Consider the following 17,754-nt stretch of genomic DNA (forward strand, 5'->3'; position numbering starts at 1 on the left):
AAAGAAAGAAAGAAAGAAAGAAAGAAAGAAAGAAAGAAAGAAAGAAAGAAAGAAAGAAAGAAAAAGCCATTTCCTTAGCCAAAGGACTTTTACATTTATATTAGCACCATGATTGGCTTGAATTTGATTATGAGGTTTGCAGGGAACACAAAAGGCTTATTATTTTTATTATGTTTTATTCTTGTGGCTGAAGTTCCTTAATTTAAATATTATTCTTTACATAAAACCTGTACATATGGTTTATTTTTTAAACGGTGTTTTATTGCTTTAATTTTACTTTTGATGTCAAAGGAAGCTTTGTTTACTTTCAGGAATCTGAGAAGAAAATTGAGAACAATTTTGTTCCCATAAATTCTTTCTTCCCATCAGTAGAACAAATTTCTATCCATAAATAGGAATATATATATGTGTGTGTGTGTGTGTGTGTGTATGTGTGTGTATGTATGTATATACATACACATATATATGTTAAAAATTATTACAAAAGCCTTTAGTGATTCCTCTAATACTAACTTAAAAGTGCCAAAACTAGTTTGCTCCTGACTGTGTCACCTAAGCCACATTGGGCTTCCAAAGGCTTATTTGTAAGATATTTGTATGGCAGAAATGTAAAACTGAGAACTCTGCTCTTTTCTAAAATTACCCAGGAATATACAATAGATGTGTTTTTCCGTCAAAGCTGGAAGGATGAAAGATTAAAATTCAAAGGGCCCATGACCGTTCTGCGGCTAAACAACCTCATGGCCAGTAAAATCTGGACTCCAGATACATTTTTCCACAATGGGAAGAAGTCTGTGGCCCACAACATGACCATGCCTAACAAACTCCTGCGCATCACAGAGGATGGCACGCTGCTCTACACCATGAGGTAAGGACAGCAGTGGTTCCTGCAGGACACTGGCCATGCTTCTCTCTGCTACAAGAAGGAAATCGCCAGAGTTACGGGCCATGACTTTCTGATTTTTAAGTACTAAACTTATTCTGCTAAGCAATCCTAGTGATCTGAAATATTGCACAAACATGTAATGTTAAATGAAATGTAAATGAAGACTAGATTGAGTAATGCAACAGCTCAGAGGATGTAATTCCAACCTGTTCTAATGCAACATGAGGACCTTCATTCAGTCCATGTTATGAATTGCATATCTCTGTATATTCCTTAAATCTGTAGAAGTTATCTAATGGCAGATATTCAAAGGTATTTCTACTGAAAAGGAAGACAAAAATGAAAAGTATGATCATGTGAAGTTCTTTCAAAAATTCACATGGAAATATATATGTGAATAAAGTCACAATTTCTCAAATATTAGTTTTAGCTAGAGATAGTTAACTTAGCTAGTAAGTTTAGCTAGAGATAGTCTTTGCCTGAAGACTGCATGTCTTATTATATAAAAATATTCCCATTTAAAATCACTAAAAAGTATGTCATACATTTCCATTGTCTTAGGGTTAGAATAAGAAAGCATAAATCACAAAAACAAAAAAATTAAGTATTTTTTTTTATAAAAAGACATTATATATAGTCTTCACTCGAAATTTTGAAGGGTTTGTAATTTATTCTTTGGAATTCTCAGTGTTTCCTATGTTTGGTTATTTTTTCTTTTTCATTCAAATATGGTACATCTCCTCTCTGTCCCTAATATCACAGTACCTATTCCCAACCATTTCACTAAACTGAGATATCCAACCCAATACTACTGGTATGTAATTTCATGTGGCAACTGTAAAATTCTTTCTCTACTCATAAATAATTGAGAACAAAGGTTTTGTTTTCCAATAAAATCCTGATTTTTCATAAAAGCACCTGAGATAACAAGGCAAGCACCATCACTTTCAACCTGTGTTTTCTTTTACTGCTTTTTTTTTTTAACTAAATGCAAATACACATTACCAGAGCTGGCTAGCCCATCTTTAGAAAACTGAAAATCTATTAAAAATTTCAAATTTCCCAAAGTCTCTTGAAAAAAGGGCAGCAAGAGCTTTCTTTTCATAAATATAAATAAATAAATAGAATCTCCTTTCATTAAAATATGTGGATTTATACAGAGAAGCACATTTGCACATATGGAATCACACTTTTTGGGGGAGGGGAGAGGGGTGTTTCAAGACAGGGTCTGTCTGTGTGTAGCCTTGGCTGTCCTAGACTCACTTTGTAGACCAGGCTGGCCTCGAATGTGAGGTCTGCCTGCCTTTGCCTCCCAAGAACTGGGATTAAAGGTATGGGCTTTCACTGCCCAGTTATGGAATCATCCTTGACCTCTTGTCTTTATGAACCTTCCATTTTTGTCAAGTATTTCTATGTCCCAGTGTGAGCTACCATTTAGTTAATGCATCATACCTTTTAAAATCTCTCTCATCTAGAATTGCACTAAATAGTCTTAAGCTGCTGCAGCTTCAACTGTGCTAATCACAGAAGTATCAAAATTTCTTTTTATGGAGCAAAGGGGAAAGAATTCACAAGTACCACAATAAAAGGACCCGTTGCAAATTGAAGTATTTACAAAATGAGTTTTAACAGAGAAAACTCTAGCAGAGGACAATAGCCTGGTTTTACTTTTGTTTTTCCTTCTTTCTGGAGAAGTCAGCAGGATGGCTATGACTTGAGGGTTTTTCTGTGTTGTGTCTGAGAGGTAGAACAAGCAAAAAGCCTTCTTTCCATTCCAAACCATGGAGGTAATGTGTAGAGAGACAACCATGTTTCACCAGAGAAAGTGGCTGGATTAAAGAATCAGGACAACCTACTGAGAAGGCAACATAGAAACTCTTGCCAACTCCTGAGTTCAGAGATTTGTTCTGAGAAGATAAAGGGAACTAAGAATCGGAAAATGGTATCATACGTTTCTTCCTACGGTTCATAAGAGGCATTCACTGTCAGGTTGCATCTCTTGGGCCCCGAAGTCAGCTGCCATCTTTCCGGGGCTTATTCCTTTGTTATGAAAAAAGTAATAAAAATAATTCTCAACATTGTTGGTTGTATTTAGCATGGTATTAGAGTGACAGTTTCATTTGGAAGATGTTGTCAGAATATTCAGGTTTTTCACAAACAAATATTGAGAAGGAATATAGAATATAGAATATAGAAGAATATAGAATATAGAATATAAAATATAGAATATAGAATATAGAAAGGAATATAGAAAGGGAATACTTGAAAAACCTCTTACAGAAACTGAACCCATCTAGTCAAAATAGAATAGGACTTAAAGAATAAGGGGGAAATAACAATGGAGAAAAAATATACAGGACCAGTAGACACACATAGCTAGACCATGGCATCATCTAATCAGGCCTTAAGTGTATTACAAACTAAAATATTCTTTGATTCCAGAGAGGCAACTATCTTCTCTCCAGAATTATACTTTTGGCTGAACCTATACCCAGTGTTTATTCTTTTTATGTGTCAGTAAGTTCAGATCCTAGATGGCTTAGGACTCAATTTTTTTGGGGTATATAAAACATTTTATGATACATAAGTGACATGTTCCATTAACTAATTTACTCACCACGTTGCCAATGTGTTTCTACCTTCCTTAATAGTTGAACATGCAGTTTAAACATTAACATGCATTCTGTAATGTTTCTATAAGTATAATACGTTCTAAATGTTTTTAATGACTATAAAGCCACTACCACATTTTTTTTTTTTTTTTTTTTGGCTAGGTAAGTGGGTAAGAGCACCAGGACACACTTGGAGAGAGCTGACTTGGAATTTCTCCCTGGGCATGCTTACCAGGACATCTTTGCATTCATATGCATGCACACACACATTTTTAAAAGATATTATGAAGAAATTAAATATTAATTCAACCACATTTCTATTTGTTAAAAAAACAATATATTTCAATGAATTAGATTTTAGCATTAAACAAAACCATGAATAAAGTTCACATTCTCAGAACACATGAGACTGAAAGGAAGTATAGTAGAGTCCTGCCTCAACTAGGCAGTGGGTTTGTGAATAAAACCAGCTGTTGGAATATCAGGGGCACTTTGTGAAAATCCTTAAGGAGAGTTTGCACCTTGCATGAACCATAGTTTCACAAAATCTGAGGGCTCTTTCTGCTTCCCTTTCTATCTTATGAGTTGGTGATTTTTGGGGAAGGATTCAGGGAACAATTGAGACAGGAGTATTACTGCCAGTATCTTCTTTTCAATAATGGTTGAAGTGGCAATTATGCATGTTCTTTTATAATTTTTTTATCTTTGATTGACATAAAACAATTTTACATATTTAAGACATCCAATATGATTTAAATTTAGGTATACATTGTTTGATGATCAAATCAGGCAAATTACTATATCTGTCATTTGGTTATGCAATTATATTTTAATTAATTATTTATCAGGTTAACTAATCATATTAATTAATTATCAGAACAATTCCCATAGCCAGGTAGCTTAGTGAATACTATCTGTTATAGGAAACATCAGCAATTCTTTTCCTTTCCTCAAAATACAATCTTGTCTATTTTCACAAAGTAAACAAAAAGTATATAAAATAGTCATGGTATCATTTTCTAGATCATTTAATTATGGATAATATGGCATAAGTGTGCATTTTACATCCATGTCTTCTGCTTTGTTAATATGTTTGCAATAGTTATTAATACCCTACTCTAATTACCAGTAACTGTCTAATCTATAGAGCTTTTGTTTGTTCTCTATCTTTCCTTAATTAATAAGGCTGACAGTGAGAGCTGAATGTCCAATGCACTTGGAAGACTTCCCTATGGATGCCCATGCCTGCCCATTAAAATTTGGAAGCTGTAAGTAAATTTACTTCAAATCATCATTATTTTTATGAGAAGTGTATTAACTTAAACAACAATGTTTAGTTATGGTCTGTTGAAGAGTCAGAAACAACAAAGAAAATTCAGACAGTAATATACATCACAAGAGTTGAATACAAGTAGTATCCCTTAAGTGTTTTTAAATTTTTTCTTTTTAATAAAATTTATAATTATTTAGTGTATGTATGTGTGCCAAAATGTGCTGGCTAATTTTCTGTAAATTTACACAATCACACTAGACTTACATGAAAGGAGAGAACCGCAACTGAAAAAATGCTCCCATATGATCTGGCTGTAAGGCATTTTCTTAATTAGTGATTTACTGGGGAGGGCTCAGCTCATTGTGGAAGTGCTGTTCCTGGCCCGATATTCTTAGATTCTATCCGAAAGCAGGCCGAGGCAGGTATGAGGAGGAAGCCAGAAATAGTAGCCTTTCACGGCCTCTGCATCAGCCTGCCTCCAGGTTCCTGCCCTGACTTCCCTCATTCATGGATTGTTACATGAAAGTGTGAGCGGAAATAAACTTTCTGCTCCCCAAGTTGTTGTGATCATGCTGTTTCATCGCTCTAACTGGGGCACTGTGTAGAGTGTACATCATGCATTTGTGAGCACCTGTGGAGGCCAGAAGTGGGCATCCAATCTCTTGAAGCTGGAGTTAAAAGTGGTAATGAGCTGCCATATTTGTGGGCAAAGAATCAAACTAGGGACCCTGAGAAGGAGAGTACACACTCTTAATCACTGATGCATCTCTCTAGCTCCTGTGCTATTTTTTATTTCCTAAAATAATAACCATGAGTTAAACCATGTAGTAGGAAAATGGCATCAAGTGGTATTTGTGGAAAAGTGAAAGATTATTGCATCTCATAGTTACATCTATGTAAGAGGATTACAGTAATTTACTTTATGCTGTCCTGACATGGTTTTAAGAAAATATTAATAAGTGGCCAAAGATTATATGTAGGTGTTTTTTTCTTAATGGAGGCAGGATGTGAAGGAGATATCTAGAAAATAATTTATTGTCATTATCATCTCTAATATTTTCCGAGTCAGTAGGACTGGTCCATGTAATTCATGAATGTATTTATGCTTTCTTTCCATTTGATGGTGTCATAGACACATCTCTATGGTGTTAACTCTCTGGATCTGTAGTGTTTGAAATCATCAAGGAGAACCTTTGTGGAGAGAAGGGAACTTTGGGCTGAAGAGCTGGCCCCTCTGCGCTTCTCTTTCCCCTTCTATTTCTGACTATCATGCAACCGTAAAGTGAGGATAATGTATGTCTGGCTTCCTGCAAGGGGGGGTTCAGACAAGGACTGAGTCAACCCCAGTTTACCTAACTGGCTTACTGTTCCCACTAGACAGGCAGACTGAACAACTATTTCAGTAAAATATGATTCATGGAAGGAAAATAGTGACAGTGTAGGATGACAGCAAGCAAAGGAAATAGCAAAGGGCCTCCATGAGCCTAGCAGCTGCAGTCACGGGAGTCATTGCTCTCTATTCTTAGATAACAGTCTATCTTGAAGACTCAGGGTTAATATCCTCCTAACCTGTCAGCTAAACAGGACGGTGGGGAGGACTCCTTCTCCCACACTTGTTTCATTTTAATATACTCTTTACCATGTGGACTCTTGGGTTTTCTCCTGAGTGGCAGTGCCATTTCTAACAATGATGCCATTGCCGCTTGGATATAAGATAGTATATCAAATATATGAAGCCTTCTAAGTTCTCCCAGTCCACAGTGTGACCTTTGATGGGAGAAGATCATACACTGTTTCTCTTCTGAGCCAATACTGATCCTTCACCAATAGCACAGTATCATTATCGGTAATGGTCCTAGTTAAAAGCATTTTATTCCCACTTCAAATTAGTTTTCAAATATATTCTCATTTGGTAAATGAATTATAATTTTTGTTATTGTTTAGTTTTGTTTGCTTGTATTTTTGTTTGTTTGTTTATATTAAGTTTTGCTTAAGAAGTGTGGACAGTTAAAGAAAAGGGGCCATGCATTTTCATAGAAGATGTGTAGCGTTCATTGTTGCTAGATGTTTGCCTAGTGCTTCATCTTAACAAAACGATGCCTTTACATGAAGTTCCTCATCACAAAACAACATCTTAAGAACTTGCATTTACTTTCAGAAAGATGGGGAATAGTTGGTAAAGAAAATAAGAAATCAGTGGTTGTTTCAAAAAGATCAAAGCTTTTCCTAAAATCCTAAGAATCAGCTACCTGTATCTTGGTATAATGAAATGTGTTTTACTTTGCCTAAGCTGTTAGAAGGTTGAGCAGAAAATATTTTCATACAGATACGGATTTGCGAGATAGTTCACAAAGAAAGAAATGGGTCCTGAGGAGAAAACAGTGTATCATACAAAGCTGAATGTAGTTAAAGGAAAATGCAAAAGCAGCTGTGCACCTGGGTGTTTTGCCTGTGATCTTTTTGGTCTGCTTTGCTCTTCTCTTTGTAGCAGCTGTGTGGCTTGCTTTTCCATCTTTCACATCTCAGCATAAACAGTACCTTTTATGTTCTCTCCCAATGACTGTGTAGCTAATTTGTATATGACACTATCAATCTTTCTGATTCTTTTTCAAATTATTTTTTTAATGTTTACCCCTGTATTATTATTTGTGTTTATTCATGAGTACTTTTTATTGTACGCAAACTGTAATTTTTATGACAGCAGGGATATTTTATTTATCATTTTCTAGTGCAGAGGGTAACATAATTAAATAAGTTTGTATTTGGTGAATAAAGAAAAAAATAGGCTTTAAGTGCCTTTCTGCTTTTCCAAAAACTTCCGAGGAGATTGAAAAAAATGTAAGGAATGAAGGGAAAACATGGAAATCCGGGCACTGAAGTTGGAAACAAGCACTGAATCTTTATTTTACAGCTTTTCTCTTGACGTTAAATATAGACTTGAGCATGTGCTATCATGAGGCTATTTTATAGCCTCAATGCCTTTTGTTTTAACATTTCTTACTGTGTAATACGATTATTTTAAAATCATGTCCTAAAGTAGTTGGCTAAGCAGTTGAAGAGACTCATCAGTTTTTATTTTCTTATATTTAAGCATTATCAATTCAAACTCTTTATTCATGTGCCTTCCTTCTGTCTTCTTTACCACAAAGCTTCAGTTTGAGCACAGGAGTGCATTCTTCATTTAGGGAGATTTTTCAGGAGAAGCTGTGAGTAGCGAGTGCTGTGAACCTTCACAGAACTGTAGCAGAGGCCTGTACGTGTTCATACCCCACAGTACTTCTAAGAAATGAAGCATGGGACACCGAAGATAGTGCACGACTTCTTGCTCCCCAACTATGTTAGCATTCCAGGGACAACTCGGGACATAGAATGATACTCTCCAGCCACTGTTGCCAACAACTGTACAATTTAGGAGCAGGGGATTTACTGTGTTCTAAAATGTCATGAGCTCTAGAACCAGATTCCCAGACATTTTCAGAACCAGCATTCTTTCTTGGTTTATGTTGGTGGAATGGACATTTTTTTTTCCAGTAAAAAAAAAAAAAAAAAAAAAAAAATTCAAATGAGGTGGAGTAGAATGAATAGCACTTTAAGCTGTTACCTTTCTTTTCCCTCTAAGTAGTGGCACTCCACAAAACATGTTTTTTGGTTCTGTGCCCCAGATTAGTGTCAATATGATGTGAGGAAAACATGTGGCATTGAGACTTTTCCAAGAGGCACATTCAGTCAGTCTGTGCTATCACAAATAAAGCGTGTCTACTTCAGTAAGAAAACAAAAGTTTGCTGTGATCAGAAAAATATATTTTGCTGAAAATATATCTCTAATGCTGTAAGTTATGTGACACGTCTCAAACTTGTGTGCATTGGCCTATTCTAAGAGACCTTTTAAAGTCAATTTTCATACTTTCTTCATTGAAAAATTGTCCTGCTCTTTATATTGCTATTATGCCCTGCACTTTCACTCACTGAAACTACCCAAAAGTAAAGAAGGAAATGCTTAAAAATCCAAGAGGACAAAACTAGATTAACCCATTTGTCACTTAAATTTGTCTCAGGACACATTACGTCAATGTCAAACTTTTTCATACAAGTTTGTTCAAGAGATAGCTGGTATGCATTGACTTAAAATGATGACAGGGCGGAAAGGAAGCCTCCATAAGATGGGAAAACAAGCTCTCAATTTCCCTGCATCACTCGGTTCAGAGTAAAGTGACATTCCAAAATTTTGTTTGAAAAGTCAGTGTTTGTTTTGGCAGATAGCAATATTTTCATGTAAAAGGCAACCATAAGTTAAAATCTTAGAATGTTTTAGCTGGGAAAAATACATATTTGCACACAATTCTCAAGCCTGGATTTGAAGGTTGTATTGAACAGGATAGTGTTAATAATTCAAAGACCTGTAAGCATTTTTGTTTTTTTTTGGTGGGGTCAGGGGGGTACATTTCTCCAAAACGTAATTCAAATTATAGTTTATAACTGTTGGTATAACGATGATACAGGCCAGGTTAGGTTATATTGATCTTAGATTTTTAAATAAATTAAAACATTTTCATGGCCTTCTGAAAGTGTTTTGGTCTCTGGGCAGTGTGCCAAATGTGACTAATGGACGAGTTGGCCATTGGCCAGTGAATCAAGCTTATATCATAAGGCTAACCTTTGCTGTCATGCCCTCCCATCAAATAATCTAAAGCAGCTTACTTTTCCTCATTGATACTCCTTAAAATATTAACGTCATTATGCATCTCAACAGAGGACAGCGTTTCAGCCCTGTGAAGTGGGACTTCTGGGACTGGAAAACAGAACCACTTTGAAATCTTTCTTCTCTCCTGCCACCTTCTTTTCCTCCTTCTATTTAATCCTCATTTCTTCCCTTGCTTTCCTATTTCCTTTATTTTTGTCCACTCTTCTCTAATCTGAGTCAATTAAGAATTTATGAACCAGAACCTCATATGAAAGACTTCTTTTTTTTAATTTTTATTTTATTAATTTTTACAACTTGATAGGCTAGTTAGTGTCAGAAAGATTCCTTGACTAATAGTGGCTTGGCTATTGAAAACGAGTGAGAAGGAAGGTTATCTATAAGATAACTTCTCACCATCTTTAGCATCTTCGCCATTCTTGTTAATAGCTATAAAAATAATCAATTGAAAACATTGTCAGTGTAAGCCTCTGGTGCAAAAGCTCTGCAGCAACGTTCCTGGTGTTAGTTTTCCATTTAATGTAAGCGGCCCATGGCTCAACATCATACACACCAAGGGTTGTTAGCTCTAATCTCACTTTATCTCCCATGCTTTCTAGTGTGGACACACTAATCTTCCTCAATCCAGCCACTGCTTTGCCTGAAATAAGGATGAATAAATAAACAACATCAATACAAACATGCTGCCTAATGAACAAGTTCTTTCTCAAGCCTCTGCTCTCCTCTTCTTCTCTTTCAGTCTTGCCTTAAAAAAATGTTGGCTCTGAGCCTCACCAAGTCCTTCTCCAAATCTTAAATGCATCTCTCCACCCCATTCCTTTACCCAGTAGTGTATGGCTTTATCTCACTTTGTGGAAGTCTATTTTTATTTGCTTATCTATTCATGACTCTCTTATTCCCATATAAGTCACATAAAGTCAGACACCTTGAATATGTTTCTTAAGTATGCTAGCAGAGTGCTGTATCCTTTTTATGTGTTTAACATGTCAGGAAGGAGTGAACAAATGACCGAAAGAAAACCTCAGAAAAATGTATACTTACATAACCAAGCAACCATTTCTAGCTTGCCATCTGCAACAATGTGGAAGGAAATACGAATCTGATGCAACAATCAGCTCATTAAGAGAATCAAAGAGGCAAGATGCATGAGTATAATTTCTCTCTCTCTCTCTCAGATGCTTACACGAGAGCAGAAGTTGTCTATGAGTGGACAAGAGAGCCAGCTCGTTCAGTGGTTGTGGCAGAAGATGGGTCACGCTTAAATCAGTATGACCTTCTTGGACAAACAGTTGACTCTGGAATTGTTCAGTCCAGTACAGGTAAGTTTCATTTGATTATTTGGGAAATAATGAAAGGAAGAGGAAAAAAAAGTATACTGAGAATGTAAGAACTCTGTAATTCTCTTAGTGACAGAAAAGTCGGATAAAGGAGTGAGAAAATACATGGGCTGGACCTGGACACATATGTAGCAGATATGCAGCTTGGTCAACATATGGTTCCTCTAACAATGGGATTAGGGGCTGTTTCTTACTGTGTTGCGGGTGTTTGCTCTTTCCGCTAGCTGTGCTGCCTTGTCAGGCCTCAGCGGGAGAGGATGGTCTTAAGCCCGCTGTGACTTCAGATGCCAGGGTAGGCTGCGACTCCTTAGACACCTCCCCTTATCTGAGAAGGAGACAAGGGGTTGGAGGCAGGGGTAGGAGAACATGAGGGTGGGACTGGGTGTAGTGGAGGGAGGGGACTGGTATCAGACTGTAAAATGGTTAAATAAATGAATAAAGGGGAGATAAAGGAGTGAGAAAACTGACCAAGGACGAATATCAGTAGAGTTGGAGGATATAAACTCTAAACTCTGGGTCTATACCTGCAATTTGGTATCTTCTGTCCTCTTTTTATTTGCACAGTAAGAAGCTGGTTTTATATGATCCGTGCAGCCTGGGATATAAACAGAGACTTGGGATATAAAACCGTTAGGGATGAAAGTCTGATTAACTGTACCTTCAATTTGTCAACTGACTGTGGTAACTCAGTAGTATTTTGGGAAGAATAAATCAAACCCATGAAAATGATTGTCAACAAGTCTTTGGACACAGTGCCGTTACACGAATACTAGCCATTTTTAGGCCTCTAGGTCCCACTTATGTCACACATCAGTGGATTGTGTCTAAATTTAGGCGCTGGTCATTACACATAGAACACACACAAAAAAAGCCAATTTGCTTTTTTTCTTGTAGCTAATACTATCCCAGTGCTGAGGCCAATGGAGGCATATGTACTGCTGGTTATTCCATTTTTGAAGTAAAAGTATTTGAAGTATGATCCTTTAGTGTTGAAACCAACAATAGTGTTATTTTCAAATTACATGAAACATTACAGACAAACTGTATATGGATGTTCTGAGGTTGTTGTAAAGAGTTGTTATTCAAGGAAGCATCTTGTATTATTTGAAATTTGAAAATGAAAATAAAATAATTGTAAATTAAATCTGGTACATAACAAATCCGAAAGCTTATGCCTCCCCTCAAAGCTCTGAATTTTAAATGTCTTCAATTGCTAAAATATATGTCAAGCACTTATAATTATCTTTTTACATATCTTACAGAATTTAAATTTATTGAATGCTCCTTAATTTGTGATTTTTAAAGATAGTGACCTGGTCACATACAGGAAGAGTGAAACTAATTTTCTCAGAAAACAGCAAGAAAAGTTCTGTTTTTAGATTTCATCTTGGGACCCAAGAAATGTTAACATTTTCAAGTAATTGATTAGTCACTTAAGTTTTGCATAAGATGCATATTTTGCTTCTTTAAAAACACCCATGCATTTTTTTAGGAACACATACACAATTATGCTTCTAGTTCTGTAAAATGGAGGAGAGCTGTCCTCAGCTTTCCCTTTATTAGAAATGCAAGCATCATAGTGGGAAACGTGTCACTTTACTGTGAGAAAGATGTGGAAAACATCCTAGTCCTCCCACTTACGAGCCTGGGGATGCTGGACCAGTTCTTTATCCAGACAGAAACCTTTCCTGAGGAGACAAAATGGTATACTTTTCATTAAAGAGGAGATAGTGGCTGGGGGTGTAGCTTAGTGTGGGAGATTTGCATAGAATGATTAAGTGTCTGGGTCTACCATTATATCTAAAAAGACACCTACAATGGGGGTGGAGCTCTAGTGTAAAACACTGAGAAACAGCACACAATACGTGCTCAAGATATTATACAATGGCTGTTGCTGCAGTCCCAAATTCTTTTTCTCTTTCAACATGTGCTGAAAAGGATATCCAAATAAGCTCAATTTACTTCTTAAAAATGAGTGTTATGATAAGTATCATGGCAGGCACTGTAGTTTCAATGATGGCCACAGCACAGACCTTGCTCTCATAGAAGGTGAAGTCTAGAGTGGATGAACACATAAACTGTAATTATCAAAATATGTGCTAAGTGCTGTGCAATGCTTTTGCGAGGGCAAAGATCATGTCTGTTTTTCTTATCCCTATTATTTTCTGTAGTAGCTGTGACAGAGAAAGCATAGAGAATAGATATTTTGGGTAAATAAAGAGAAAATATAGCTTAAGCTAATTGAGGAAAGATTACTACAGGGGGTAGCTTTTCACATTGTTAGTTGAAATCTTTGTTGGAAAACAGTAGCTAGTATTTTAGGTCCTATTCATTAAGTGTCATATACACAGATACATTTAATCATTTATGGCAGTGTTTGGTGATATCAAGGAGACAACCCCACTGTAGTAATGCACATGCAATAATATATACAAGTCTGAAAGCTGGTTTGGAGAAAAAAGCCACTATTGTAGTTATGGGCCTGAACATGCCATGATAGCCCTCTGTAGGAGGAGGACCAGATCCAATGTTTTTAAAGTTAATGTTTCTGTCATCTTTTATTTACTAAAGAGTCATGCCACCAACATTCCAATTATTAAAAAAGTGCATAATAAAAAAAAGAAAGATGGGCTGAGGCATGTAGATAAAAGGCCAAGACTTGGGTCACTGAGCTGATCTACCCCGTGTGTTGGGCATTACTGGAAGTAATCTTCCTGTAATTGGAAAGCAAGTATATCTGCACATCCTAGGAGATATCCACTTACTATTAAAAATTAGGGAGCAGAAAGAATGACAGCAAAATCTCGAATACAAGAGCTCAGTGTGATGTACATCTTTAACAGTGCAATAAGAAAGCAAATTATACTTTCTCCAGGCCCGTTTTTGATCATCAAGAATCCATCTCTGTGGGTTTCAGTGGAAAGCAACAAAGGTCTTGTGAAAGATTGTCAATGCTATATTTCACACCTCACTGTGGAGCCCTGAAAATGTTAAGATAGATGACACTGAGTACAATTACTTCTCTGTTACTGCCAGAAAACCAGAGAATGATGGCACTAGGACACAAAACAACAATAGCTAGAAAATAATGTCCACCTTAATATCATTTGCAGAGGTCCAATCAATTTGGATGACTTTTTGCAAGGTTAGAAAGCAGTACCCTCCTTATCTGTAAACATATATCATACAATCCCACTGACATGTTTCAGGTGCAAATACCTCTAGATCATGTCAATGATGTGAGAAAAAAGAATGGTAGAGATACTATCACAATACCTGAGATTTTAGGTCAATGATTACAAGTCATAAATAGAAAACTGAAGTAATTGAATTGGTCTTTTGGACAAGAATAACATCAGCATCCACAAAGCAATAAGAAATTAATTCATCCAATGGTTTTAAAATGTTCAAGGATAACTTGATGTTGTTATGTTCTCCAAAGCAAATTGATCATAGGGCATGTTTGTAATCTTGAAAAGTAAGCAATTTCTTCTCAATTACTATTTTATCCTTAAAAAAAAACAAGAAAAATTATAAGATCATCTTTCTTAGATATGGAGGCTTTTATAGATGTTATTTGAAGGATAACCTTCCAAGAACAACATCATCAGGAATCAGATCATCTGATCATGGATCACCATGGTGACCAGCATTCAGGGCCCCATCTATAATGCCTAGTGCATGATCTCTGAAGAAAGGACTTGTGTTGTTTTCTAGTCAACTAATTCACATTTCAAATGGGGGAAAAGGTTTAATTAGACTAAGAGTCCCATTACTCAGCAATGTTTCCATATTCTCATGGAATGTGGAAAGAAGCTTCATTTGGACTCAATGTAAAATAACATTTTATAAGTTGACTGAGGCTTGATGTCCCCAGCCAGTGAGACTATATCTATCACTCAATCTTTACATTGTAAAGCTAGATAAGATTTATGATTATAAGTACTGTGACATACGCTGTTAAATGATATCTTCAGGGCATCCCAGGGACTAGGAGAATGAAGCTAATGGAGATCAACCAAGATGTTTAACAAACATCTGAGGAAGTCACCTCTAAACCAATTTGAAATGCAAATTTACCAAATTATACCCACTGCTTTTCTTGCATTGTCCTTAACTTTTACTCTGTAATGTACCAGGGATATTGTTGCTTTTAATTTACATGTTTCCCTCAGGATTAGTGATCTCTGAGGACATTTAACTTAAAATTCTTCTGTACCGTTAATGTGATATGCTTAGGGCATGCACACTTGGTGTCTAGACTTTTAATCCATATTAAGATATGGGCTTTTCTCTTTTGCTCTTCTTTCATTTTTAAATTATTACAACTTTATTCTGACATCGCTGTCACTTCTGTCACTTCTTTGAACGTTTTGTGTCAATACTCTTTAGATTTCATTTAATTTAAAGTGTTTTCAAAACAGTAGAAGCCCTCCTGTTCTTTCCTAATCTCAGAAAAACATGTTGTTTATAATACAGTATAATAGCAAATAATAACTTCCCAGAAGCATATTCTTTACAGACTATTCACAAAAATGTCATAGCTCAAATGACAAAATGTATGTAGATACTCATCTTCCTGACACCTTATGAAAGATGGGATTTTTTTTTCTCTAAGCTAATGACAATTTTTTTTAGACTACAATAGAATGAATCATTAGAAATAATAAAATGCAATAGTGAAACATAGCATTGGCATGTCCAATGTGCTATGTTAAAATATAGCACAAGCTATATTTTAAAGCAGAGGTCTTGAAAATTAGAATTTTAATCCTATTAGGATCAATTGTTTTTGTTTCATTTGAACCCTAAGAATCACCAACAATATACAATAAATACAGATTTTAGAATGCAAACAAAATTTTATTAGTGAGTATAAAAATAGATGCAATTAGAGAGTACTTAGTACATATTCAGTACATTAAAGTTGCCATTAATACCAGTTGATGATGAATGCAGAAATGGCTTTGTTCTGTAACGCTGATTGCATTTCTTTTGCAAATACTTCTCCCAATTCTGATGTGGGTGAAGATTGATGAAAATGGGGAAAGTAACTAAAGCTTATTTTAGCATTTTTATGTAGTGTCCTGTTAGAACAATTATTCTTCATTTAGCCACATTGTATTTTACTATTGTACAAACAAGAAAACTGAGGTTAAGAAGGTCTACATGAGGTACCTAAGGCTATACAACAAGAAAATGGATTTGAGTATTAAACTCAAAAAAACTCATTTTCTTCCAAGGCTAATAAAATTTCCCCTTAGGACATTTCTTGCTACTATGCTGTGGCCCTGGTCTGTTCTCAATCGATTGACAAACAAAATGTTCAGCAACAGAAGTCAAATAGAGTTTGCTTGGCGAAGGTTAAGATGTTAAGATGGATGGTAAGACCTAAGTCTGTACTGCAGGTTAACTCTTCATTGTACAAAGCCTTGATTACATGGAAGAGTCTGCTCCTTACAATTTTTAATGCAGAATATTTTAATCCTCATCTGAGGGAAGGAAAGATCACCTGGTGTTTTTATCTAGCAGTTATGTTACCATGTGCTTTACTGCACAAAAACTCAGTGGCTTTTTTTCAAATATTCCAATGAAATTAGAAAAAGAAAATAAGTTGATCACAGAGAAAGAATTGATGTGGCTAGAACTAGGAAGAAAAAAGTTCTTAGAGTCTATTTCTCCTTTAGCAGGGTTACATTTTTATAGAGAGGATGAAATGGAAATATTTACATGTTGATTTGCTGGTGAGAATCTGAGATAGGCTGCCAGAACAGTGTGAGATTTCCTTCTGGGAGGCAAGTCCCTCCTCCTTTGAACCAGATTTTTGTCTCTTCCCTCCTCCAGTATAGGAATATTGGGAAAATTTATTTCCTTGGGCTGTCTTGTTTTAAGGTCTCTGTTTCAGGTTAAGTCTATAGATATAGGTAAATAATAATAAGTAACAGGACAGATTTTAACCATAAGCAATTGTTTGTGGTTAAACAGTTTACATGTACCAAATGTTGAGGTTGATAATGGGTGTCTATGTTAGCTTTCTACCGATAAGGAAAAAAAAATAACAGCTGAGGAAAATAAACAAGGAAAAAAGTGTGCGTTGGCTTAGGAGTTTTCATATCTCAGTCCGTAACTGGATGGTTTCATGGGTTTGGAGGTTTGTTGCATAATAGAATATATGCCAGCAGCCTGAGGCAGATCAAATCTGCTCATCTTTAATCTGGGAGTCTCAGAATAAGAGTATTTGTGATTAAATGCCATTCCTAGGCAATTCAAGAAGACTTGAAGATCTCAGGAGTTTTGTTAGTTAAGTACAATTTCAGGGACTAAAGGAAGAGCCACAGTCTAGTGCCTATAAGCTAGGACAGCAGCAAAAGCACTTTAAAACAGAGTTGTGCATATTTACATACTTGGGATTCTACCTTCTTGGCCACTGGATTGCTAAGGCTACATTCACAGTGGATCTTTAACCCTTTGTTCATCAAATCATTTTCCATCTCTACAAATAACCTTGCTGAGACGTGCAAGAGTGTACTATACCAATCCACTCAAGCTGGCTACTAAAATTAATTATCTCAGCGTGAAAAATTTAAGTAAGAAGGATGTCAGGAGGACCTCCCCTATCAGTGGACTTGGGGAGGGGCATGCATGCAGAAAGAGGGGGGTGAGACCAGGAGAGGAGGAGGGAGGGGCTTATGGGGGGGTACAAAATGAATAAAGTGTAATTAATAAAAGTTAAAAAAAAAAAGAAGGATGTCCTAATCACAGGTTGAAGATTCCTGTGCATTTGAAGGTAGGGAAGAACTTGAGTTAGATGCTACTGAGACACATGAGACAGCTAACTGGTTATTCTAATTCCTACCCAAAGGAGACTGGAACAGAAACCGGAGGAAAGAAATAAGAAGGTTGAAAGATGCTGCATAGGTGAAATCAACTGTGGTGCCAGAACCTTT

General features: G+C 36.1%; 1 protein-coding gene across 1 annotated transcript in view; it reads left to right on the forward strand.

The window, feature by feature from the left end:
- The window catches only part of Gabra1 (gamma-aminobutyric acid type A receptor subunit alpha1), a 57,959-nt gene that overhangs the window by 29,228 nt on the left and 10,977 nt on the right, over window positions 1–17,754 (forward strand). The window contains exons 5-7 of the mRNA XM_055610691.1: window positions 648–868; window positions 4,684–4,766; window positions 10,646–10,789. Of these exons, the coding sequence (XP_055466666.1) occupies window positions 648–868; window positions 4,684–4,766; window positions 10,646–10,789 (448 nt within the window). The remainder of the gene's footprint in view (window positions 1–647; window positions 869–4,683; window positions 4,767–10,645; window positions 10,790–17,754) is intronic.

This window comes from Psammomys obesus, unplaced genomic scaffold (assembly GCF_907164565.1).
Source record: "Psammomys obesus unplaced genomic scaffold, mPsaObe1.curated_primary_1811, whole genome shotgun sequence".
NCBI lineage: Eukaryota > Metazoa > Chordata > Mammalia > Rodentia > Muridae > Psammomys > Psammomys obesus.